Source organism: Malus sylvestris, chromosome 6 (assembly GCF_916048215.2).
Source record: "Malus sylvestris chromosome 6, drMalSylv7.2, whole genome shotgun sequence".
Lineage (NCBI taxonomy): Eukaryota > Viridiplantae > Streptophyta > Magnoliopsida > Rosales > Rosaceae > Malus > Malus sylvestris.
In genome coordinates this window covers 11,363,877-11,389,407 of record NC_062265.1, presented here as the reverse complement: position 1 = coordinate 11,389,407, position 25,531 = coordinate 11,363,877, and the positions used below count along the sequence as shown (strand labels likewise).

The following is a 25,531-nucleotide window of genomic DNA, read 5'->3' as shown; positions in this document are numbered from 1 at the left end:
AAAATGGTCTGTGGTATCTGGAAAGCTGATGTTGCATGTGAAGATTACAGACAAGCTTTATCTAAGGAGATCTGGCTCTCGAAGTTGAGAAAGCGGTGCCTCTTCGGTTTCGTACAAGCAATCCTGTCGGGGATCTGGCTCTCGAGATTCGAAAAACGGTGCCTCTTCAATTTTTGAAAGAGCAATCCTGTTGGGAGTCTAGCTCTCGAGATTCGGAGAGCAGTGTCTCTTCGATTTTTGAGAAAGTAATCATGTTGGGAGTCTGGCTCTCGAGATTCGGAGGACGGTGCCTCTTCGATTTTGGAGCAAGCAATCTTGTTGGGAGTGTTTTCTCGAATGTAAGTAAAGGTTGGGCATGTTTGCTAGTCTACCTTGCCACAGAGCACAGAGGTTGACACACAAGGACTTTCCAATTATCCAGCAGTGATGTTGTTCCTTTACCCTTGTAGGTAATAATATGGTAGCTAGACCTTCAAAATTTATGTGTAAAAACTTTATTAGTGCTGTTTCTTTGCTATTCTTTTACCCTTCTTGGTCATAGCGATGTAGTGGGAGCTGCAAGCTTCACGTGTCTAAACTTTGTCAGAGATCTTTGGCAAAGTTATCTGTGGTACCCATGAGTTGATGGTGCGTGTGGAAAGTGGATGATTGAACAGTAAGATTCACGTGCTTTCTACTTCACCAGAAATCTTCAACAGAATGCCCGTAATTTCAGCAAAGCTGAGTGTGCATGTGACAGGTGCTGACAAGGCTGAAAAAAGCAGGTGCCTCTTCGATTTCTGAGATCGGCCTTCGTGGTCTCTGAGCAGCCCAGCTTTTGAGAAAGCAAGCGCCTCTCCGATTTCTGAGATCGGCCTTCGTGGTCTTTGAGCAACCCAGCTTTTGAGAAAGCAAATGCCTCTTCGATTTCTGAGATCGGCCCTCGTAGTCTCTGAGCAGCCCAGCTTTTGAGAAAGCAAACGCCTCTTCGATTTCTGGGCAGGCGCCTCTTCGATTTCTGAAGCTCCGTCGAGTGCAGATTTTTATAGAGGCTAGCATTAAGTTCCAAAGCACACTTGAATCTTCACCAGTAGAAGCTCCATTCTTGCACTTCTAAGATCTTGATTTGTCTGACCTCTTCTCTCTTCAACACCTTTGAAAATGTCTGGCCCCTCCGACCGTCGTTTTGACTTGAACCTCGTTGAAGAGGCAGCCACGCCTTCTCCAGACAACATATGGCGCCAATTCTTTTTATCCCCTACTGGTCCGCTTACCGTTGGGGATTCCGTGATGAAGAATGATATGACTGCTGCGGTAGTGGCCAGGAACTTTCTCACTCCCAAACATAACAGACTACTTTCCAAACGGTCTGATGAGTTGGCTGTTAAGGATTCTCTGGCTCTAAGTGTTTAGTGTGCAGGTTCTGTGTCTAATATGGCCCAGCGCCTATTTGCTCGAACCCGCCAAGTTGAATCATTGGCGGCTGAAGTGATGAGTCTCAAACAGGAGATTAGAGGGCTCAAGCATGAGAATAAACAGTTGCACCGGCTCGCACATGACTATGCTACAAACATGAAGAGGAAGCTTGACCAGATGAAGGAATCTGATGGTCAGGTTTTACTTGATCATCAGCGGTTTGTGGGTTTGTTCCAAAGGCATTTATTGCCTTCGTCTTCTGGGGCTGTACCGCGTAATGAAGCTCCAAATGATCAACCTTCGATGCCTCCTCCTTCTATGGTTCTGTCCAGTACTGAGGCTCCAAATGATCCCCCTCCGGTGCCTTCTCTTTCTGGGGCTCTACCGACTGCTGAGACTTCTCCTAAGCAACCTTTATGAAGGCTCCCTCTTGTTTGTTTATTTTGACTCATGTATATGTACATATTTGTAACTTATCGGAGATATCAATAAATAAGCTTTGCTTCATTTCAACGTATTGTGTTAAATACACCAAAGCCTTCTTCACTGAGTGGGGTCGGTTATATGAATCTTAGAACGCCATTGTGCTCGGTCCTGTGTCATGTCCTCTGTTAGATCCAAATACTCTAAGTCTTTTCTTAGAGTCTCTTCCAAAGTTTTCCTAGGTCTTCCTCTACCCCTCCGGCCCTGAACCTCTGTCCCGTAGTCGCATCTTCTAACCGGAGCATCAGTAGGCATTCTTTGCACATGTCCAAACCACTGTAACCGATTTTCTCTCAATTTTCCTACAATTTCAGCTACTCCTACTTTACCTCGGATATCCTCATTCCTAATCTTATCCTTTCTTGTGTGCCCACACATCCAACGAAGCATCCTCATCTCCGCTACACCCATTTTGTGTACGTGTTGATGCTTCACCGCTTAACATTCTGTGCCATACAGCATCGCCGGCCTTATTGCCGTCCTATAAAATTTTCCCTTAAGCTTCAGTGGCATACGGCGGTCATACAACACGCCGGATGCACTCTTCCACTTCATCCATCCAGCTTGTATTCTATGGTTGAGATCTCCATCTAATTCTCCGTTCTTTTGCAAGATAGATCCTAAGTAGCGAAAACGATCGCTCTTTGGTATTTCCTGATCTCCGATCCTCACCCCCAACTCATTTTGGCCTCCATTTGCACTGAACTTGCACTCCATATATTCTATCTTTGATCGGCTTAGGCGAAGACCTTTAGATTCCAACACTTCTCCCCAAAGGTTAAGCTTCGCATTTACCCCTTCCTGAGTTTCATCTATCAACACTATATCGTCTGCGAAAAGCATACACCAAGGAATATCATCTTGAATATGTCCTGTTAACTCATCCATTACCAACGTAAAAAGGTAAGGACTTAAGGATGAGCCTTGATGTAATCCTACAGTTATGGGGAAGCTTTCGGTTTGTCCTTCATGAGTTCTTACGGCAGTCTTTGCTCCTTCATACATATCCTTTATAGCTTGGATATATACTACTCGTACTCCTTTCTTCTCTAAAATCCTCCAAAGAATGTCTCTTGGGACCCTATCATAAGCTTTTTCCAAATCTATAAAGGCAATGTGTAAATCCTTTTTCCCATCTCTATATCTTTCCATCAATCTTCGTAAGAGATAGATTGCCTCCATGGTTGAGCACCCTGGCATGAACCCGAATTGGTTGTTCGAAACCCATGTCTCTTACCTCAATCTATGCTCAATGACTCTCTCCCAGAGCTTCATTGTATGGCTCATTAGCTTAATACCCCTATAGTTCATGCAATTTTGTACGTCGCCCTTATTCTTGTAGATAGGCACCAAAGTGCTCTTTCGCCACTCAGTTGGCATCTTCTTCGTTTTCAAAATCATATTGAAAAGGTCAGTGAGCCATGCTATACCTGTCTCTCCCAAGACTTTCCACACTTCGATCGGTATATCGTCTGGGCCCACTGCTTTTCTATGCTTCATCTTCTTCAAAGCTACAACCACTTCTTCCTTCCTGATTCGACGATAAAATGAGTAGTTTCTACACTCTTCTAAGTTACTCAACTCCCCTAAAGAAGTACTCCTTTCATGTCCTTCATTGAAAAGATTATGAAAATAACCTCTTCATCTGTCTTTGACCGCATTCTCTGTAGCAAGAACCTTTCCATCCTCATCTTTGATGCACCTCACTTGGTTTAGGTCCCTTGTCTTCTTTTCCCTTGCTCTAGCTAGTTTATAAATATCCAACTCTCCTTCTTTGGTATCTAGTCGCTTATACATGTCGTCATAAGCCACTAACTTAGCTTCTCTCACAGCTTTCTTCGCCTCGTGCTTCGCTCTTCTATACCTTTCACCATTTCCATCGGTTCTGTCCTTGTATAAGGCTTTACAACATTCCTTCTTAGCCTTCACCTTTGTTTGTACCTCCTCATTCCACCACCAAGATTCCTTTTGGTGTGGGGCAAAGCCCTTGAACTCTCCTAATACCTCTTTTGCTACTTTTCGGATACAACTAGCCATGGAATCCCACCTTTGGCTAGCTTCCCCCTCTCTATCCCACCCACACTGGGTGATTACTTTCTCTTTGAAAATGGCTTGTTTTTCTCCTTTTAGATTCCACCATCTAGTCCTTGGGCACTTCCAAGTCTTGTTCTTTTTTCTCACTCTTTTGGTATGTACATCCATCACCAACAAGCGATGTTGATTAGCCAAGCTCTCTCCCGGTATAACTTTGCAATCCTTACAAGTTATACGATCCCCTTTCCTCATTAGAAAAAAATCTATTTGTGTTTTTTACGACCCACTCTTGTAGGTGATCACATGTTCTTCTCTCTTCTTAAATAAGGTGTTGGCTAAGAAGAGATCATATGCCATTGCAAAATCCAAGATAGCTTCCCCATCCTCGTTTCTCTCCCCAAAACCATGGCCACCATGAAAACCTCTATAGTTGCTTGTCTCCCTGCCCACGTGTCCATTTAAATCTCCTCCTATAAATAACTTCTCCGTCTGGGCAATTCCTTGCACCAAGTCTCCAAGGTCTTCCCAAAATTTCTCCTTCGAACTCGTATTCAACCCTACTTGAGGTGCGTACGCACTAATGACATTGATGAGTTCTTGTCCTATTACAATCTTGATTGCCATGATTCTATCTCCTACCCTCTTGACATCTACAACATCTTGTGTCAAGGTCTTGTCCACGATGATGCCAACACCGTTTCTCGTTCTATTTGTGCCTGAATACCAAAGTTTAAGCCTTGAGTTTTCTAGATCCTTTGCCTGAAGACCAACCCACTTAGTTTCTTGTAGGCACAAAATATTTATCCTTCTCCTCACCATAACTTCCACTACTTCCATAGATTTTCCCGTTAAGGTTCCTATATTCCACGTTCCTAAACGCAGTCTACTCTCTTGAACTCTACCCTTCTATCTTAGCTTCTTCACCCTCCCCCTTCTAATAGGATCAAAGTACTTCTTTTGTGTGTCCTGTGTAAAGTTGATAGGAGCATATGCTCCCAAACAACTTTGAGTGGAGTCGTTCGAAAAGAAGTTTCTATGGCCCCCTTGCTCATTTAACATTGCATCCGGGTGTCGATGGAGATACAGCGACCCTTGCTCACTTATCACTGTGCTCGGGCCACACAGCGCGCCACTTACGGGTGACGCCCTAGCTTTAGCGCGATTTCGTTCTGGATTCATTTTCATAAGGATTCGACGTAACTGTGGAGTGCCGACTGTCGATTGCTCCAAGGCTACAAATTTAACTCCTTCTATACCTATGCAGTCTCATGAGACTTCAAGAGTGGTACATTATACAATTGCTTCTTCCATCCATACTAGTTGTAGTATTCCTTCTACAGTCCACCTAGATTCACCGCCTCTAGTTAATTATACTGTTAAGGAGAATCATTTTGGTGCTTCCTTGTCTTCTACATTCACTACTTTAATTCCTCACAGTCATCATCCTATGTTCACTCGAGCAGAGTCAGGAGTTACCACAAAATGTGTACTTCATGCCTCAATTTCTCCTGGTCCTACTTTTGTTGAACCCAAGACATATCAACATGCCATGAAAGTTCATGAATGGTATAAAGCAATGCAAGAAGAATACCAAAGGATATTTTCTTCAAAGAGCTTAGTTGGTTGTAAATGGGTTTTTAAAATTAAGAAGAACGTTGATGGTTCAATTTCTAGACACAATGCCCGATTAGTTGCCAAAGGATATTTGCAAGAGCAAGAAGTAGATTATGATGAAACTTTTAATCCGGTTGTTAAGCACATTACTATACGACTTGTTATTTCCCTTGCTGCTAATTTTGGTTGGACAATTAAACAGTTAGACGTTAAGAATGCCTTCCTTCATGGCTTTCTTTATAAGGAATAGTGTACATACAACAACCCCTTGGCATGGTCAAATCTACTTCCCCTCATTTGGTTTGCCAATTACACAACTCTTTATATGGTTTAAAACATACTCCACTGGCCTAGATTGAATGTTTCACTACTCATGTTTTTGGCTTGGGAATTTAGCAACCACAATCAAATTCTTCTCTATTTGTTCAGCGCACAGATTCCATGGTTATCATTTTATTACTCTATGTCGATGACAGTCTCATTGTAAACACCAAATTCCTATGACAACTCAAACAAGAACACCTGTACATTGTAAAATACAAGCTATAAATGCTAGGAGGATTTTCTTATTGCAGAGTCTTTTATGCAGTAGTGACCTGATACTCCACGCTCTAATTTACAGATATCGTTGCAAAGGGATTAAGTGCACCACTGGTTCAAACCCATTGGTCCAATCTCATGCTTGGTTCCTCCAAACATGAGCTTGAGGGGGCATGTTAGATGTATGAGATTGAGACAAGTGTCACTAGATGTTGGGATTGTCTGTTAGTCTGGTATAAACAAATAGCATTGGTTGTTATGAAGGTAGTTAGAATAGCTAAGTCTGTTGAGAGCTATCTTTGTATAAAGTGAACCAATTGTATCTTCTTCTTCATTAAGTGAAATATACAGCTTTCTCTTTCTTGATTCACTCTGTCTTTCTTTCTCTGAAACTCTATTCTTGATGTACATTACAGTTCTGCATTATTAGCTTGTATGCTTAACGGTTACTTCTATCACATATCTAGCATGCTTCACAAGGTTCGGTACTTCGATAAATGCAAGTGGCAGCAATATGACCTTGTTTGGAGCACAATTGACAGATAACAAGATGAGATGCACCATTATGGAGTTGACATGGATGTTCAAGAATGCCTTATTTGGGCTTCCCAATTAAATTAGTATCGAACTTGCAGTTTATGAGATTAGAACTCAATATTTCTCCCTATAAATGACAAGAAGTATTCCTTAACCGTAATACTAGGTAGTTTTTTTATTGAAATCATATTATCCCACATCTTATTCGCCTCGATAAATAAAGGACGTTTCGTTCAGATCAAATTCATAGGCTTCTTCTTCTTCTAAAAGTAATTGTGATTGTCATTACCATAAAAAAAGGTAATTTTGATTACTTTAAACAAAAAATATTTAAAGGACTAAGAAAGGTCAATGATAACAAGTGTTTGCTCCATAAAAAAAATAAAACAAGTGTTTACGGGTATTTTTTTTAATAAATGATATTATTTATATTAAAGGGAGTAAGAGTTGGTTAAACCTTATAATGAACGAGCCTTAATATTGTTGTTCGAATCCTCCCTTAACAATAATTGAACTTAACACCTTTCACTTACAATCGAATCAAACAAATGTTTGAGATATCCTTGTGTAGAATCATTCTTATTCTTGAGCGGGAGCGGCATATGTGTCAGTAAGCAACGCGTAAGCTTCTTCTTACAAAAAAGAGAGACAGTGGGTCCATTCACAGTAGGCCCAAAACAGGATAACGAGAGTGGGTCCCAGAAGCATAAATCGAAAGCCTAATGAACGTGGGGCAAGCCCACGCCAGACCATCAGCCACCACGTACTGAACTCCGGAATTGGATCCTCTCCGAGGCAATGCCTCGGGATCCTCTTGACCGAACAACATGAGCCGTTGAATTTTAATCCAATAGGTACAAATAGGGGGTCCCTCTAAAGTTATAATAATTGTAGTAGTTGGATCAAACTTCAACACCCCGTATTGTCCGGTCAGGAGGATCCCGAGGCTTTGCCTCGGAGAGGATCCAATTCCCTGAACTCCGGGCATCATTCCGTCTGTTGGGCCCACCTTCCAACACCACAGGCACAGAAACACACAAACACAACCCAGCTGACTCAACTGTCACGCTGTCACCTTGCTCGTTATTCACCGGCGCAGTGGCGGAGCCGAGCTAATCGGAACCAATTATTTTAATCGTTTTGTTTTTAATATTATGTATTTGGAGAGGTGTCACTATTGTATTCTCCAGGGTCGGTCTGTGGGGCCTAGTTTATAAGGGCAGATGAAGAAATAAAATACAGTAGAAAGTAGAAACAATTGCGTACCAACCAACCAGAGTCCGCGTGCACTTGCTGGTGAATAGAGGATAATACTAAAATATTTGATTTTATTGTATTAATTCTTTTTCCAAACCTTAAAAAATTTTCTTTCCCGAGCTGTGGCATTAATTTATTCGCACTTTTTGGGTGAAATTTATTTATTTTTTCCTTTGTAACGGGATGGCCTGGAACTTTGCTTGTTTATCTAATACATGTTTGTCGTTATTGATAAAGTGAATAATTCATCTAATAAATGTTAAATTTTTTTCAAAATCACGTTCAAGTAATAAGTAAATCATGTACTTGAATATTGTTATTAATATATTGAGGTAATTCTTATAATTTAAATATTTATCATGACTATGTACATGTTATTTTACGAAGAGAAACCATTAATTACAATGATAAATAGATCGATTTTAAGTCATTTGACAAACATGCATGTCCTAAAAAATAAGAGAAAATGTAATCACATATGGGGTGAGTGTTATTTTCAATGCTTATTTTATTTGTCCGTTTTCAATGTGTGTATATACAGTATAGTTTTTCTCACTTAGAAGTTAGGAAAAGTTTATCATTTTAAGTACGGAGTCTCATAGTAATAATCTAGAAGGTAACTTTGGTATCATGATTAAACTGGACTTGCGGATCATGCGGTGTAGACTCAACTCAATGAAACAGTACTACATACATGTGAGAGAGAGAGAGAGAGAGATGGGTACACTAGCTAGGGCAGGTGTTACTTTTTGGCGAGAGAATGTTCACCACAGCCTCCCCAGGTATGGAGAGGGTTAGACGGGTCACCACCAAAACATCCTTCCATTCATTACAAATATCTCCACATATAAATTTATATCATCAGTCATCATCAACCTACAATATTACTAATAGTCAATTAATTTGTTTAAGACACTACTTATTAAACCCTTTGTTATTTTGTGCTTCATTGTTCTTCAAGATTTAATATCATTCAATCCTCACCTTCCAATCTCCTCCTTTCGCTCTCACATTGATAGGATGGACAGCGTCAAAGAAGCTCAACTTTAATTTCTCTTCTAGTCTCCATCACTGGTGGGTGGCAAGCTCTCTGGAGGTTACCACCCCTCACCCCCCCCCCCCCCCCACCCCTCCCTCCCTCTATCTCTTCTCTCTCTCTCTCTCTCTCGATCTCTCTCGATATTCATTGATTGATTTCATTCACTTTCTTGAGCCATTTGAGCGCCTCCCTTTTTTCTCGGGCAAAGCTTTTGCAGCAATCAAGCCGCCCATCCACCATCCCACACAGAGACTCTGAAAAGATAAGGAGAGAGAAAATGTACATTTGAGGAGAGGGATATAAAAGATTATTAGGGCATGTGTTTTGTTTGTTAATATATATTTTGGTTCCTTCTTATTTAACTTTACTTTCTTCTCTATTTTTCCATTACTAGCTATACTCCACCTTTTCCTTCCCTATTTTCGCTTCCTCGGGATCCGATCTCTCTCTCTCTCGGACTAAGTACAACAGCAGTTTGGAGGGGGGGGGGATCAATTAGTTCTATTCCCAAGGATTTGCTTTCTTTGTTTCTTGTTTGTTTGTTTGTTTGCTGTCTGTTGTTCCTTTCTTTCTGTGCTTCTTTTTTGTCTGCTTCAGTGGGATTTTTCACAAACAAAAAGTTAAAGGGTGACGAAAGAAAGCCTTGCTTTTTCTTGTCTTGTCGCCTTCTCTGTAAGCTGATTGGTGATTGGATACGAGGTTTATGGTTCATCAACCAGATCTGCGTGCAGCAATTCTAACTTCCATAGGGTCACTGTGTACCAGATTACCAAGGTTTTTACCTCGTCCTCTCTCCTCCTTCACCATCATCATCTTCTTCTTCTTCTTCATTTTTCTTTTGGGTTTGCTTTATCTTCTTTGTTCTAATGGTTCCATCTACAGTGCGATCACTGCTGGCAAATGCATTGAATGATCATGAATTATTTGGTATTAAAGCTCATTTTGTAGGGTGATCATGTTTCTCTTGCTATGGATTGGCATAAATCGATCGATCTGGTTGTTTTCAATTTTCATGATGTGTGTGCTTCATTTATATATATATTTATTTATAGCTAACACTCGGCAAAATATTATAACATGTGGAAAAACATTAGTCTTCATTGATTAGTAATATCTTCCATCCAGCTTTTTAACATCTTTCAATACTGGGTTTACCCGAGTGATCAAAATGTCTTCTCTCCTTTGATCAACTTGATGGAGTTTTCATGTCCTCATACAACATGGATCTATACTCTCTAGAACATGTCATACCATATTGGTTACATGAAAAACAAATTCATTTTTTTAATTTGTTATTGGAATTTTAGAAAAAACAAAATCATTAAAAGGAGTCCTACATGCATAATCATTTTGTTTCTGGTTATATGGTAACTATTCTTTTAACATTTTTTTTTATCATCACATAGTTACATGAATTATAGTTGAATGTGTTATCTTTTTTCAATTCACACAAGGAGCCATTTTGCGTATGATCATCTCTAATTTAAATGTGTTTGGGTTTTTTTTTAAGTTTTTTTGTTTAGTTTTTTTGTCTTAAATGATCTTTTATTATGAGCTGATCGATTGAAAAAAAAAAGAAAAAGATTTTACTAATGATCATCCATTATCTATGGATCGAATGAAGTAAAAGAAAATAATAGCTCCAATCCCGGGTCTTCCATATCACTACAATCTTGTATTCTGTAATTTATCATGCAATTAATTACTACACTTTTTCTTTCACATCTTCTTTTTTATGTAGTTGAATCTAAGGTCAACTTTTTTTCATTAAACATATGTTTTTTATAGGTAAATTTTGTGAATACATTTTTCAGTTCAACAGATATATTTTTTGTTAAACTGGATGATGCCTCAGTGTTTACAATGTTAAAATGATTTACATGTAACAGTAAGAACATCATGTCTTAAAAAAAAACCCAGTTAATTAGTTCATCAAGATATTACAACACTAATTTTCTTCATCTTCATCACCAACAATATATAATAGTATCCTTATGCTTTGATGGCCAGTCATATTAATTTTCTTTTTTGATCTTGTTCTCCGGTACTCCTAGCTAGGTGCTGGCTTTTTATTTAGTAATACCAAGTTCATGGCCTTGTAATAATTTATTGGTTGTTAATGAAAATATTCTTGTTGCTAATTGTCTCCCATTTTGAATGTTATTGCCATGTTTTATAATCGGTAAAACAAAGGGTAGAACCGTAGATTAATTGATAGCAGATTAATAGATTAATTAACGCGCCAACTGATTTCCTTCCCATAATCTCCCATCATCTCTCTTAACAATATCTGGTGACAAGGGGAGATTTTATAGGACGATATCTTCTCTAATTTGGTAAGTTTTAGGTTTTCTTTTGATATCCCCCTTTTTTGTCAGAATTCTTAATTAATTTGCCCCTAGGGTTCTTCTCTAGCTTTACATATATCTATTTATTTTTATCAATTCTATAGGTTTATATACATATGCTATGTATTTTAGCCATTCGACATAAGATTTCTTAATTATTTTAACATTGAGTTTTCTCCGTGGGCATGTTTTCTGTGGAACCAACTAGAAAATAGAAGGCTTCTTTCAAATAGTACTCCACTGTAAGAATCGACAGGATTGAAAGTAGTTGTGATTCTCAGGTTCCTACCCGCTAAGTGATGCATTTTTTTTCTTCCAAGAATCATATGGTGCATATTTTATTTGAAAGATAGGAACATGACATTAAAAAAAAAAAAAACTTTGCAGCTATATATGTGATCGCGTATTTACACAGTTATACTACAATATTGGTGTATAACTAAACAATTTGGTACGTTATTTTGGTGCTAATGTATGTGTAATATTATTCTTTTCCAAAACTACGATCCAAATTATTCGTCTAGCAGGAGAACATTAATTATATATGCGTGTGTATACTTTATTGATATGAAATTTGTATTAGAACTTTAGATATGCAAACCTAATTTTGAAGTCAGGAAAAGATATAGTCTTCTCTCACTTTCGCACATAATCCTCTCACAAACCTGAGAAATTTTTTTGTAATATACCTTAATCATATTGCTTATTTTTTGTTCATGTTTTTTATTTTGGTTTGAATGTACTGTTCAAGTTTAAATTAATTCAGGTTTTCATCATTATCAGAAGAATATGGATACGCTTTCACATGTACCCCCGGGCTTTCGATTCCATCCCACAGATGAAGAACTTGTTGATTATTATCTTAGAAAGAAGACTGCTTCGAAACCAATTGATTTTGATGTCGTCAGAGATGTTGATCTCTATAAGATTGAGCCGTGGGATCTTGAAGGTACTAACTAATTAATTCATGGTTTGGTTATACTAGAAGAACTTGATTTATTATCCGCTGTTCATGTTCACCATTATAATATTGATTTGGACAGATTTGTGCAAAATAGGAAGTGGTGATCAGAATGAATGGTACTTCTTTAGCCATAAAGATAAGAAGTACCCTACCGGACATCGATCAAATAGGGCAACAAAAGCCGGGTTTTGGAAAGCTACAGGAAGAGATAAGGCTATTTACAGAGGAAAATTCCTCGTTGGCATGAGAAAGACCTTAGTGTTCTACAAAGGCCGTGCTCCAAATGGACAGAAGTCAGATTGGATCATGCATGAATATCGATTAGAAACTAGTGAAAATGGAACTCCCCAGGCAAGTACATATTAAGTTTTGTTTTTTGTTTTAAGCTATGAGCTTATTACATGTTACATGTTGTGCATTAGTCCTACGTACATCGATTGTGCCTAATATACTTTAGAACATATAGATATAGTTACATATCTATTGACCCTCTCCCCCGAATAACTTCAGTTTATATTTGGTATAGAATATGGTATCTGAGCGAAGCGTATCAATTTATACAACTATATTTCAAGTTTTTACTTATTCTTTCCATGCATATCTAGAAATTTAAGCAAAAATTAAGACAATCAAGTATTGGTTTGTTGCTGCTCATACCATGTATGCGCTGTACTTTTTTTATCAAACAGGATCGATGAATTTATGCGCCTTCACAATTATATATGTTCCTTTGCCATAAAAGTACCAAATATTCTATATGATTGCACCATGCAGGAAGAAGGATGGGTTGTGTGTAGAGTATTCAAGAAAAAATTGCCAACAGTGAAGAGAATGGGAGATTACGAGTCACCAAATTGCTATGACCAAGTCCCATTCATTCAACAACTTGATAACTCTCCAAGAACATCAATTTCCCACACTTACGTATCATCACAATATCAGCAGCAGCTACACTATTCACAATGCAAGCCAGAGCTTGATTTGCAGTACAACATGCCACATCATCATCATGACTCTTTTCTCCAGCTCCCTCAATTGGAAAGCCCCAAAGTTCCTCATCAACCAGCTATCCCATATGGTAATTATGTTATTCAGTCTTCCACAGTACTCACACAAGAGGAGCAATTGCATTATTTCTGCCAGCAAAATCCTTTCAACTCATCTGCGTCATCATCAGGACATACGCATTACAACAACACTGATTATCTACAAGCTGTTGATCAAGTGAAGGATTGGCAAGCCCTTGACAAGTATGTTGCATCACAGCTCAGCCATGACCAGCAAGATGCTTCCAAGGAAGTCACAAATTACTCCAATGCAGAAGAAACATTTCATGTGGCTGAACACATTAATATGCTTGCGAATGAAGCTTCCAGAAGGCCAGACTATAATAATAATGGACAGGAGTACTATGCCTCAACATCAACCTCTAGTTGCCAAATTGATCTCTGGAAATGATCAAGAACATGAATATTACAGTAACTATTAGCCACTACATGATACTAATTAATCGTAGGAGGCACACTTTAAATGGATCGATGCTGTACATAAGAAAACACAATTATGGTGTTAATTTTACCTATTCGACTTTAAATTTGTGACTTTTTGTGTTGACGAATACTAGGGCAACTAGGGTGACCAGTTATATGTTTAATTACAAAATAACTTAGTGAATCAATTTCAAACCATCTGCTAGAGGTTGTAACAATCCGAACGATCCCACTACATCAGGACCCTTTCCACGTTGCACAAAAGCCATTTCTTTAAGTTCAGCTAGCACTAAAAAGGCTACTCCCTATATATAGTATGTGGACTGCAATATTTGTTGAATGTATTTTTCCTTATTTCACATGGCTAATATTCTGTTTGGAATGCTCTACGTTAGTAAGTAAAACTCCTTACAATCTTCTTGATCAGATATACTGTACTTGAAGTCAGCATGTATTAATTGTGATCATGTATATAGGGCAGTGGCATGAGTACATATGTTGAAGTTGAATGTGTACCACTTTACCACGAATGCATGAAAATAAATTGTTTGGTACACGACAACAATTTACGGTGTCTGACACGTTGTGATATACTTGGTAGCTAATCAATAGCTGCCCTTTTGAGAGAGAGGTTGCTACGCAATGTTTACTGTTTCAGACTAGATGAACAGCTAGCACTTTTAATATCTCCTGAGAGATTTTTGAAAATGAGAATTTCATTCTGTTGAAAGAACATGATCATGCTCATATAGTCATTACTTACGATTGGACATTAATTGAAAGGATAATTCGTAGTTAACAGATTGCCTTAATTGTTTGTGACATACAGTGATTAGAAAATGCTTTTCTAATTGTATTTGAACAAGGCCGGTCGGAGCTGTTGCGTCGTTTGCACAACTGAAAGAGAAAACAAAAGGATCATAACCCAGAAGGTAGCTGTCCAGCGAGTTTTGTGTTTTAACTTAGCACTTATATATCATGCACGCCATGTGGAAGGGAGGTGGTGGAAAAGCATAAGTAATTTGGGACATCATATGCACAGCAGCTGAAAGATCACGGTCCACTCAGCAGCACAAGTCAGCAGCTATAGACCATGCATGATTTGTTGAGAATTAAGCTGCATCCTAGCTTTAGAATTAACCTGCAGAAGATAATCCTGCAGATGAAATCAAAAAGGAAGCTGAGAAGTGTGAAGAAATGAAGGCTTTACCAAAATTAGAAGGAGCCATTAATTTCAACGGCTAGTTTCTTTTACTAGTTTTAGAAAGATTACAGCTGGTGTTCCTATCTTTTTAATTGTACTGAGCTTTCCCATCTTCTTCCAAGTGGATGGATGATATCCTCCGATAACCATTAATGGCCGGAAAAAGGGTTCTAGGTCCCTATATGTAGGATCAGTTTTTAGACCAGCTGTGATAAATATAGTCTTTGTATGTTTGCCTTTTGTGATATATGAAAAATACACAGACTCTTGCTCTTCCTTTTCTCTCTTGAAAAAACACAAATTTCTTCAAACCCTTATTCAAAGTTTCAATCTTTATCAACCAAAAACAATATGCCTGGTACCATTTCAAACATGGTATCAGAGCTCCGGGTCTGATTCCGAAGAAAGGGCGTGATATTGTGAGAGAGATTCATCTCGAAAAAAAAAACCTTAAAGCTGGTACCTTTATAACCATTTGAGTGGTGCTGTCTGAGAAAATGGCTGGATCAAGCTCCTCCGGTGGTGACTTACGAACACCACAATTTAATGGATCAAACTACGATTTTTGGGCCGTAAAAATGGAAACCATTCTCATAGCCTACGATCTATGGGATGTGGTTGAAGTTGGTCTTGCTGGACAACAAACTTCCAGAGAGGAAACCTCTGAGGAAGAAGAAGAAAGCAAGTAAGAGCGCATTCCAGTTGAAAGACCAGTTGTTTCAAAGGAGGAAAAGATCAAGAATGCCAAGGCTCTAAGCCTCATTCAAGGAGCAATCACTAATGAACTTTTTCCTAGAATCCGAAATGAGAAGACTGCAAAAGGTCTGGGAAATCCTGAGAAGAGAGTTCAAAGGAGATAAAAAGGTAAGAGCTGTGAAATTACAAGCCATTAGAGTTGATTTTGAATATCTAAGGATGAATGATGTTGAATCTTTGGATGACTACTTGGCTCGGTTCTTTGAGATAGTAAACAACTTGAAATCTCTAGGAGAAGATGTAACAGAGAAAAGAATTGTTCAAAAGCTATTGATGAGTCTAAGTAGGAGATATAAGTCCATAGTGTCAATCATTGAAGAAACCAGAGATCTAGACACTATTAGAGTTGAGGAAGTCTTAGCTTCAGTGAAAGTCTATGATAAAAGAGAAGACTTGCATGATGAAAGAGAGAAATATACAGGTACTGAGAGAGCTTTCAGCAGCCTTAAAGTTGGAGGAAATGGAAATGGCACTGGAAGTGTCAAAGGGTCTCAGTATAAGACAAACCCAAAATGGGGTCAGTATAAAAAGGGTAAGAATTGGTCTCAAAACAGCTGGAATAATGGCAGTGGTAGTGGCTGGAACAACAAATTTACTGCACACAACAAGCAATCAAGTGGCAGCCAAGGAAATGTGAAACCGCTATGTCAAGTATGTGACAAATACCATTTTGGTATATGCAGATATAAAGGAAAACCCAAGTGTGGAAGATGCAATCGATTTGGTCACTTATCTAAGGACTGTGACAATGGTAAACAGGTTGCAAATTGTGCAAAGGAAGAAGATGCAGTCACAAGAACAATGTTCTATGCTTGTCATCCAAGTTCAATTGCATTAAGCAAATCTGTGTGGTTTGTGGACAGCGCATGTAGCAATCACATGACCTCTCAAGAGTCTTTATTGATCAATCTTGATAAGTCAGTGACCTGTAAAGTAAAAATGGGCACTGGAGACCTTGTTCAAGTTACAGGAAAAGGGACACTTGTAGTTGAGACACGAAAAGGGAGAAGATACATAAATGAAGTGCTGCTAGTTCCTGGATTAGATGAAAACTTACTGAGCATAGGGCAAATGATGGAGCATGGGTACTACATTCTGTTTGGAGGAAATTGTGCATTAATATGTGATGATAGAAGTCTTGATAATGTTGTTGCTAAAGTTGCAATGACTGGAAATAGATGTTTTCCATTGTCCATGGAATCTGTCAACTCAGTGGCAAGGAAAGTAGCAATACAAGAAGATCCATGGGTTTGGCATAGAAGATTGGGTCATTTGAATTTTACTAGCATGAAGAAAATGCAGCAAACACAAATGGTGTTGGGTTTATCTGATTTCTCAGAAAAAGAAAGAGTATGTGAAAGCTGTGTGTATGGTAAAAGTTACAGAGAACCATTTGAGAATGAGAAACCTTGGAGAGCAAACAATCCACTTGAATTGGTGCACACGGATGTATGTGGTCCAATGCAAAATGAGTCCATTGGAGGGAACAAATACTTCATCACATTCATTGATGATTACTCAAGGATGTGTTGGGTATATTTCCTCAGAAACAAGTCAGATGTGATAAATGTGTTCAAAAAATTCAAAGCATTTGTTGAACTTCAAAGTGGATTCAAATTGAAGAAACTAAGAAGTGATAGAGGTGGAGAATACACCTCACATGAATTCCTTGAGTATTGCAGTGATCTTGGCATGGAGAGGCAGTTGACTATTGCCTACTCACCTTAGCAAAATGGGGTTGCTGAGAGAAGAAATAGAACCATTAGAGAAATGGCAAGATCAATGATGTCTGAGAAGAAAATTCCTATCAAGTTTTGGGCTGAAGTAGTTGGCACTGCAGTGTATCTGCAAAATAGGTGTTATACCACTGCAGTCTCAGACAAAACACCATTTGAAGCTTTCACAGGGAGAAAACCAGGTGTAAAACATCTGAGAGTGTTTGGAAGTATATGTTACAGTCACATTCCATCAAATCTCAGACAGAAATTTGATGACAAAGCAAGCAAGGGAATTTTTATGGGGTATGGCAGCTGTGAGAAAGGCTACAGGATCTATAATCTTTAAACTAAGAAGATCATACTCTCAAGAAGTGTTGTATTCGATGAGAACAAGTCCTGGAATTGGGAAATCAAGCAAGATGAAACTGTTTACATGCCTCTCAACATTGGAAATGAAAATTCTGAGATAGTTGAAAATGAAGAATCCTCTCATAAAACTCACAGCACTGACTCTCCAAATCTCACTCAATTAGTCTCTGATGATGAATGTGTCCCTGGAAACAACATTGCCAGTACTAGTCAAGGTTCAACACCAAGCAATACACCAGTAAAACTGAGAAGCTTGGAAGACATCTATGCAAGATGTCATATGACCATCATTGAACCTGAAACCTATCATGATGCTATTGAAGATAAAGCATGGAAGGAAGCAATGGAAGCTGAGATTGAAACTATTGAAAAAAATGGAACTTGGGAGCTGGTGGAAAGGCCTGCAGACAAACCAGTCATAGAAGTCAAATGGGTGTTCAAAACTAAGTTGAATCTGGATGGATCAGTTCAAAAGCACAAGGCTAGGCTTGTGGCAAAAGGGTATGCCCAGAAACCTGGTATTGATTATAATGAAACATTTGCTCCAGTGGCAAGGTTAGATACAATTAGAACCCTGATTGCACTTGCAGCACAAAAGGGTTGGAAGCTGTTCCAATTAGATGTTAAGTCAGCCTTCTTGAATGGAGTACTTGAGGAGGAAGTTTACACTGAACAACCAAAGGGCTTTGAAGTTGAGAATGCAAGTCACAAGGTCTATAAGTTAAAGAATGCTCTCTATGGTTTGAAGTAGGCTCCTAGAGCCTGGTACAGTGAGATTGACACTTATCTCACTAGCTGCAATTTTAAAAGAAGCACCAGTGAGGCCACTTTATATACCAGAACTGATGAAGAACGAAAGCTGATCATTGTCTCTATATATGTTGATGATATAGTTTATACTGGAAGCAGTAATGCATTACTCAGTGAGTTCAAAAGAGACATGATGCAAAAGTATGAGATGACTGATTTAGGACTCCTACATCATTTCTTGGGAATGGGAGTTCTACAAACTGATAAAGGGGTGTTCATTCATCAAAGCAAGTATGCAAAGTCCTTACTTGTAAAGTTTGGCCTAGAGGATTGTAAGTCAGTGACAATTCCTCTACCCACTGGTGAAAAACTGAAGAAAGTTGATGGAAGTGAGTTGACTGATGAAGGTTTGTTCAGGAAAATTGTTGGCAGTTTGTTATATTTAACTGCAACCAGGCCTGATATAATGTATGCTGCCAGTTTGCTTTCAAGATTCATGCATGGTCCCACGAAGAAGCACATGGGAATAGCTAAAAGAGTTCTTAGATACATTCAAGGTACTCTCATCTATGGCATTGAATTTACAACGAACAAGGATGCTGTTTTGATTGGATTTTGTGACTCAGATTGGGCTGGCAGTGAAGATGACAGTAGGAGCACATCTGGGTATGCATTTAGTTTTGGTAGTGGTACATTTTCATGGGCCTCAGTCAAGCAAAACACAGTTGCATTGTCAACTGCAGAAGTAGAGTATGTCTCAGCAGCCGAGGCAACAGCTCAAGCTATCTGGCTAAGATTTGTGTTGGATGATTTTGGTGAAATGCAAACTGAAGCAACACCATTGTTTTGTGACAACATGTCAGCAATATCGATGGTCAAAAATCCTGTCTTTCATCAGAAAACCAGACATATAAACAGGAAGTATCATTTTATTCGAGAAGCATTGCAGCAAGGATCCATTAATGTGGAATATTGCAGGAGTGAAGAACAGTTGGCAGATATATTTACAAAAGCTTTGCCTAAAGATCGATTCAATTACTTGAGGATGAAGTTAGGAGTAAAGCCAGTAAGCAGCTTAGGAGAGGCTGTTGAGAATTAAGCTGCATCCTAGCTTTAGAATTAACCTGCAGAAGATAATCCTGCAGATGAAATAAAAAAGGAAGCTGAGAAGTGTGAAGAAATGAAGGCTTTACCAAAATTAGAAGGAGCCATTAATTTCAACGGCTAGTTTCTTTTACTAGTTTTAGAAAGATTACAGCTGGTGTTCCTATCTTTTTAATTGTACTGAGCTTTCCCATCTTCTTCCAAGTGGATGGATGATATCCTCCGATAACCATTAATGGCCAGAAAAAGGGTTCTAGGTCCCTATATGTAGGATCAGTTTTTAGACCAGCTGTGATAAATATAGTCTTTGTATGTTTGCCTTTTGTGATATATGAAAAATACACAGACTCTTGCTCTTCCTTTTCTCTCTTGAAAAAACACAAATTTCTTCAAACCCTTATTCAAAGTTTCAATCTTTATCAACCAAAAACAATATGCCAGGTACCATTTCAAACGTGATTGAGACTTTGTTAAATGAATCTATATTTAGTACACTTTTAAATCAGGATAGTTAAAGTTGAATGAGAACTATCCTGAGAACCTGAATTATGAACCTCCAAACGACTTTACAATTTGTGTGACGCTTCGCAGGTGATGTTTCAATGAGAACCTGAATTATGAACGGTTTGGATCATAGGATATCTTATATATATAGTAGTCCCAAGCAATTGTTTAGCACAAAAAATATTACTAACTGGTTAGCGCTTATTTAAAGGGAGGCTTTGTACTGAACGCCTTATTGTGAGCTGTTTCATTCTTCCATTTGGTGAGGCGAATAAAGGCTTGAAGAGAAATCTTTTCTGATCTTCCACGAATGAATAACAAAGGTACGTTTGTATCAAAGGAACTAACTTTTCCTGGTGAACTATACTCTTACAATCCCCAAGGGCTCTTACCAACGGTATATGTAGTTTTTGGAATAAAAACTGAATTTGTGGTTTCCTTTCTGGTTGTGGCACACACATTTGGAAGAATTGCAATTACTAGACAGAAAAGAATATGGCGGGTTTTGTGCTATATATGCAACCATATATAGGTAATGGTCAATTGATCTTGGCCGCAAAACTCCATGGAAATACTGATATATAGAAGAAAAATAAAGCTATATATAAATATGTTGAAAATAAAGGTTATAATTAGAATTTGCATGTCATTACAAAGAGACTAATTTTTCTACTTTGCATACCTTGCAAAAAGATGACTCGATCGAGCAGCAGAAGCTATTCTTGAACAAGTGTGGTTCCCTTAATAACAGAAAACTTTCAAACATGCATATGCAGCACGGCGGTGCGTGTAAATTTAGGAATTGATTGTCTCCCGCCTCAGCTTCCGGGCCAGCCAGCAGCAGGTTGAGCAACAAGTCTTGCAGATTTAGACTTGATGAACCCGCTCTGTTTACTTTAAATTTTACCTGGTGTGGGACGGGAGGGATTTAAATAGCAATAAAACAAGACAAAGTAGCTTCTTTTTTAGAGTAGTACTACTGGATGGAATAAGGAGTGATATATTGGGACATAGTAACAAGAATGGACATAGTAACAAGAAAGAATATACGTAGATATAAAAGGATAGACGGTTACTATATGTAATACATGGACCTAGGTAACTAAATGAGCATATACTCTTACTTGAGTTGAAGTCATCATGCATCGAACTCCCTTTTAAGCAATGAGAAAAACATCATTGAGCGTGCTCTCATGGACTCAAAGTTGGAGAGAGAGAGAGAGAGAGAGAGAGAGAGAGAGAGAGAGAGAGAGAGAGAGAGAGAGAATGCTTGGGATATGGACTCACCAGAGAAACAGGAAGGGAGTGCTTGTTTTCTGACCAAGGTTGACGTGCTGGGTTCTTATACCTTTTTTGTCGCGTCACTTAAGATAAAAGAACAAACTATAAAAAAGGCATGTGTTCATTGTATTTTATATCGGCTGGCCTGCATATATGTGTGTGCTCGCGCGCGTGAGAGAGAGAGAGAGAGAGAGAGAGAGAGAGAGAAAATTTGGTTTCAACCTGGCCTGCTTGCTTCTGAAAACTCCAGAACAAGCAGACTATGCGCAATTATGCTTGCAGTGTATATAGTTGAATAATTAGGGATTGTTAATAATGTTGTTTGTTGACTAAATTAAACATCATTCTCTTTTTATTTGTCCAACAAAATAAAACATTATTTGCAAATAATGTCAAGTGTGAAACAACGGCATGTGAAGCAGCATCATTAATCAAGTGCTTTCCTTAGACGTTTCATAAGTCACAAATTAAGGTCCACAGTTCCCGGAGTCCGGATCTGCCTTTTACTACTTATTCGTTCTACTTCCACCTTTGCAATATTTCTGAATCAAGATCTCATATGTGGAGCTCAGAGCATGGGGTTGAAGCTATACTGATACTATTCACCATATTCCTTGTCTGGGAAAGAAGTGACATTGCATGAGCTTATGAAGAGTTTAACTACTCTCTATATTGACAATTGATTTTATGATAAAACTTCACCTTCTTTTCTGTCTGCCCCATGCACTTTTTCTCTACACAAACATAAAATTACAAAACTAAAAACGAAATGATTAACAAGCGGATCGTAAATGTAGATACTCTTGAGCTTGCACATGTCAACTTACTCCATGATGACATATCTGCCACCTGTTCCACATTGGATGAAACAAGGAAATGCATGTAGTGGGCAACTTATATATAATATGCGACATTAGGCTAGCTAGCGAATCCATTATTGATTTCGCTTGGTGATGCCATTTTCTGTGACTACCGTACTACAGCCTGTGCATGACATGATCAATGACGTTTTGCCTAGATATAAATTTTATTTTTCTATAGATTGCTAGATAAAAATTACACACATACGAATCCATATATATGTACCCTACCATATATTCATAGTAGATATACAGACCAATTATATATTTTGATGGTGGCTAAGTTTTTAGCGCCGTGCGACACACATGGGCAAAGACGATGAGAACTGATGGGGAATGAGGGCACATTCGCTGATTGGATTACGTAACGCTAGGGCTGGGAGCCAACCAAAAAGGAGTGCAAATTGACGGATGTTCGGGTAGCACTCAATGCTTTCTGATTGGATGGTACAATTGGTTGATGCATGTTTGTACAATTGGTTGATGCATGTTTGTCCACTTGGAGAAAGTGAGGACATGAATATTTAATGGCAAGCAACTAATTAATTGGTTTCTTTAGAGCAACCCCAAAGAAGATGTTAAATCCTAAGTGGAGATAAGACTGTGCATATTTGACATAAAAAATCCTTCCAATCAACGTGTTATTTGCTAATTGGATTTGAAGCCTTTGTGTTTAGAAGTCAAATTTGACATCAATGTCAAATTTACTTTTTGTTGATTTAATTGTGGGTCGCTTATTTTACTAATATTTCAACCAATAAGACTCGACGTGTAGGAATAAAAATATATATGCTCTCCTCTATCACTTCTCTTATTGGTGACACATCATTTAGTTTTTAAATTTAGTCTACAAATTTAGTCTACAAATTTAATCCATCTAGTAGGTGGAAAAACTTCCCAAAAATCCCGAACCAAACCGAAAAAATATCGATCCCAAACTGAAAATGTCCCAAACCGATTTCCCCAAAACTTTCGGTATGCTATCCCGAAAAAATACCGAAATTTTGGTATGGGAATCGAGATTGTCTTCCCAATATTTTGGTATTCCCATACTGAACCGAAAGATATATTTTTAATTTTTATTATTATATATATACACACACACACACACACACACAGATAATAATATAAATAAATCATGTTGGCACAATAATGCAAAAATCATGTTACTTTATTTTTCATCCCTGCAACATAAAGATATGAAGGATTATGATATGTGTTATGTGTCATTCTATTTCATTGATAGGAGTCACCTTTGCTGGAAGTAACACAAACACCAGTGTCAAAGTTGTTGAAGAAAGTAGAGAACATAAACACCGGAAGTGTAATGAGTATTCCACAAAATCACAAAAAGGTATATAACTTCTATAATAGGTTTGTCTTCTAGTGTATTCTTAATTGGTAAAACAACTCTGTTCTATAGGTTATAAACTTATGAATGCATCTTGGTACTAAAAAAGAAGATATCATATAAAACTTATCTATGGTTGCACTAGTGGTTGTTTAAGAGTTTAATGTTGCCTACCGATATTGTTTGATCAATTCATGCGTTATTCCTTCTACCTCTTCAACTCCATGCCAGGTAACTCATTGGGAGTATGAAGTTGAAACTAGTAATGGAAGAACAATCACGAAACAAAGGAAAACAAGAAGCACAGTAATGTTTGAAGTATGTACCTGATTATTTTAGTGAAAATATAACAGCTATGGGAATTGGAAATACAGAATCACCAAAAGCCCAAAAATATTTCGGGATTCTCAACTGTCTCGAAATACCGAAACTATTTCGGGATTCCCGAAAATTGGGATTCCTGAAATTTTGGTTTGGGATCGGTCTTGAAATTGGGAATACCAAAAATTTCGGTTTGGGAATCGGGACTAAGGTTTTGGTTCGGTATCCCATACCGAACCACCCCTATCTAGCATTACTCTTCCGTCATATTTTAATCAAAGTAATCTTAGAAATTTTGGAACATAAATTGGAATTTGATGAGTTTTAGAATATAGAAAACTTCATTTTAATCCTTGGCAAAGATGACTTTTTGATTAAAACCATGAGTAAGATCAAAATCTAATTTTAGTCCCTTGATACATTAATAACCTCATTTATTAATTATATTTTGATTTTTTAATTATTTATCTTTTTCTTTCTAATTTTTAATATATTAATTTTATTTTATTATAATTTTTATTTTCATTTCATTCATCGTAATATATTTTGTTGTGAACATTTAAATAAACTAATTTTTGTTATACAATATATTTTGATGTACTTTATCTTCTTCATTTAGGTATATTAAATTCATTATAATACATTTCGGTGCATACATTTAGGTACACACATTTCGGTACATACATTTCGATACAAACATTTAGGTACATTAATTCAATATAATACATTTTCGGTACTAACATTTCAGTGCATACATTTCGGTACATACATTTAGGTACATTAATTTAATATTACTACATTTCGGTGCATATATTTAGGTACATACATTTCGGTACTAACATTTAAATATATTAGTTCAATATAATATATTTCGATACTAACATTTAGGTACATTAATTGAGTCTTTCAAGTTTGAAGAATGTTAAATAAAATTAATAAATTAAAAAACTCTTTTTTGGTCAAAAAATAAATTAAAATTTGTGTATTAATAAATTTAAATATTTAATGGGAGACATTAAATAAAATGCACATTAATTATTTTGAATTAAGGGCACATTAGGGACTAAAATTAATATTTAATCTAACATCAGGTTTTTATAAAATTTTAATCTTCTTGAGGGATTAAAGTTCAAAAACCCCTTTAGAATATTCTCTAACTTTTGTGTACATGAAATTAATGGGTGGTTACATAGCATTTATTAATTTTATAATTTTAAAATTTTAATAAAAAAATAGATCTAACAAAAAAAAAAAATTATATTTTAATTAATATAAAGAGAGGTCAATTGCCACACGCGTAGGCATGTTTCAAGAAGCTAATATAAACGTGTGTTTTATATAAAAACAATGAACAAAATGTATCAAAAACACTAGTAGGAAAAACTATTTGTGCGACAAAGCATAAATCGTCGCGCAAAAGCGTTTTGCGCAAAGAAACAGGAACTTCGTCTCTCAAAGTTTGCGCGACGAAGTTCGCACGACAAAAACAATATACTCGTCGCCCAAAATCAATAAGAAAAAAATAGGGTAATTTTTTTTGGTGCAAAAAACATGCACACGAAATTTTTCCCGAGAAACCTTTGCGCGACAAAGGCTACGTTGCGCAAAGTTC

General features: G+C 37.5%; 2 protein-coding genes across 9 annotated transcripts; one reads left to right on the top strand and one right to left on the bottom strand.

Annotated features, from left to right (window-relative positions):
• The first annotated feature begins 9,036 nt into the window (after positions 1–9,036).
• Positions 9,037–13,919, top strand: LOC126624987 (NAC domain-containing protein 7-like). 5 transcript variants are annotated; one of them, XM_050294053.1, is made up of 5 exons: positions 9,037–9,673; positions 12,031–12,196; positions 12,291–12,562; positions 12,986–13,289; positions 13,389–13,919. In XM_050294053.1, exons 2-5 carry the CDS (start codon positions 12,037–12,039, stop codon positions 13,667–13,669), a joined length of 1,017 nt encoding a protein of 338 aa, XP_050150010.1. In that variant the 5' UTR covers positions 9,037–9,673; positions 12,031–12,036; the 3' UTR covers positions 13,670–13,919. The 5 variants fall into 5 exon arrangements, with proteins under 5 accessions (XP_050150010.1, XP_050150009.1, XP_050150005.1 ...); XM_050294052.1 differs by having other exon boundaries at positions 12,034–12,196; positions 12,986–13,919; XM_050294048.1 differs by having other exon boundaries at positions 12,986–13,919.
• A 451-nt stretch (positions 13,920–14,370) lies between these two features.
• LOC126624988 (uncharacterized) lies at positions 14,371–21,387 on the bottom strand. Of its 4 annotated transcripts, none has more exons than XR_007624282.1 (3): positions 21,231–21,387; positions 20,789–21,013; positions 14,371–14,785 (listed from the first exon to the last, which is right to left on the bottom strand). XR_007624282.1 is itself a non-coding variant. In XM_050294055.1 (3 exons), the coding sequence occupies exons 1-3, from the start codon at positions 21,246–21,248 to the stop codon at positions 14,786–14,788; spliced, it is 315 nt and encodes a 104-aa protein (XP_050150012.1). In that variant the 5' UTR covers positions 21,249–21,387; the 3' UTR covers positions 14,371–14,785. The 4 variants fall into 4 exon arrangements, 2 of the variants coding, with proteins under 2 accessions (XP_050150012.1, XP_050150011.1); XM_050294055.1 differs by having other exon boundaries at positions 14,371–14,857; XM_050294054.1 differs by having other exon boundaries at positions 14,371–14,598.
• Positions 21,388–25,531: the final 4,144 nt, after the last annotated feature.

Bases quoted from the DNA above. Each gene is read 5' to 3' on its own strand.
- LOC126624988 (XM_050294054.1), bottom strand. The intron at 14,599-20,788 runs GTATGCAAAGTA...TTTCTCTTTCAG, and splicing joins TCGAGTCATCTTTTTGCAAG to TTGTGCAAACGACGCAACAG.
- LOC126624987 (XM_050294052.1), top strand. From the start codon at position 12,037: ATGGATACGCTTTCACATGTACCCCCGGGCTTTCGATTCCATCCCACA. The intron at 12,197-12,290 runs GTACTAACTAAT...TGATTTGGACAG, and splicing joins TGAGCCGTGGGATCTTGAAG to ATTTGTGCAAAATAGGAAGT. The intron at 12,563-12,985 runs GCAAGTACATAT...TGCACCATGCAG, and splicing joins GTGAAAATGGAACTCCCCAG to GAAGAAGGATGGGTTGTGTG.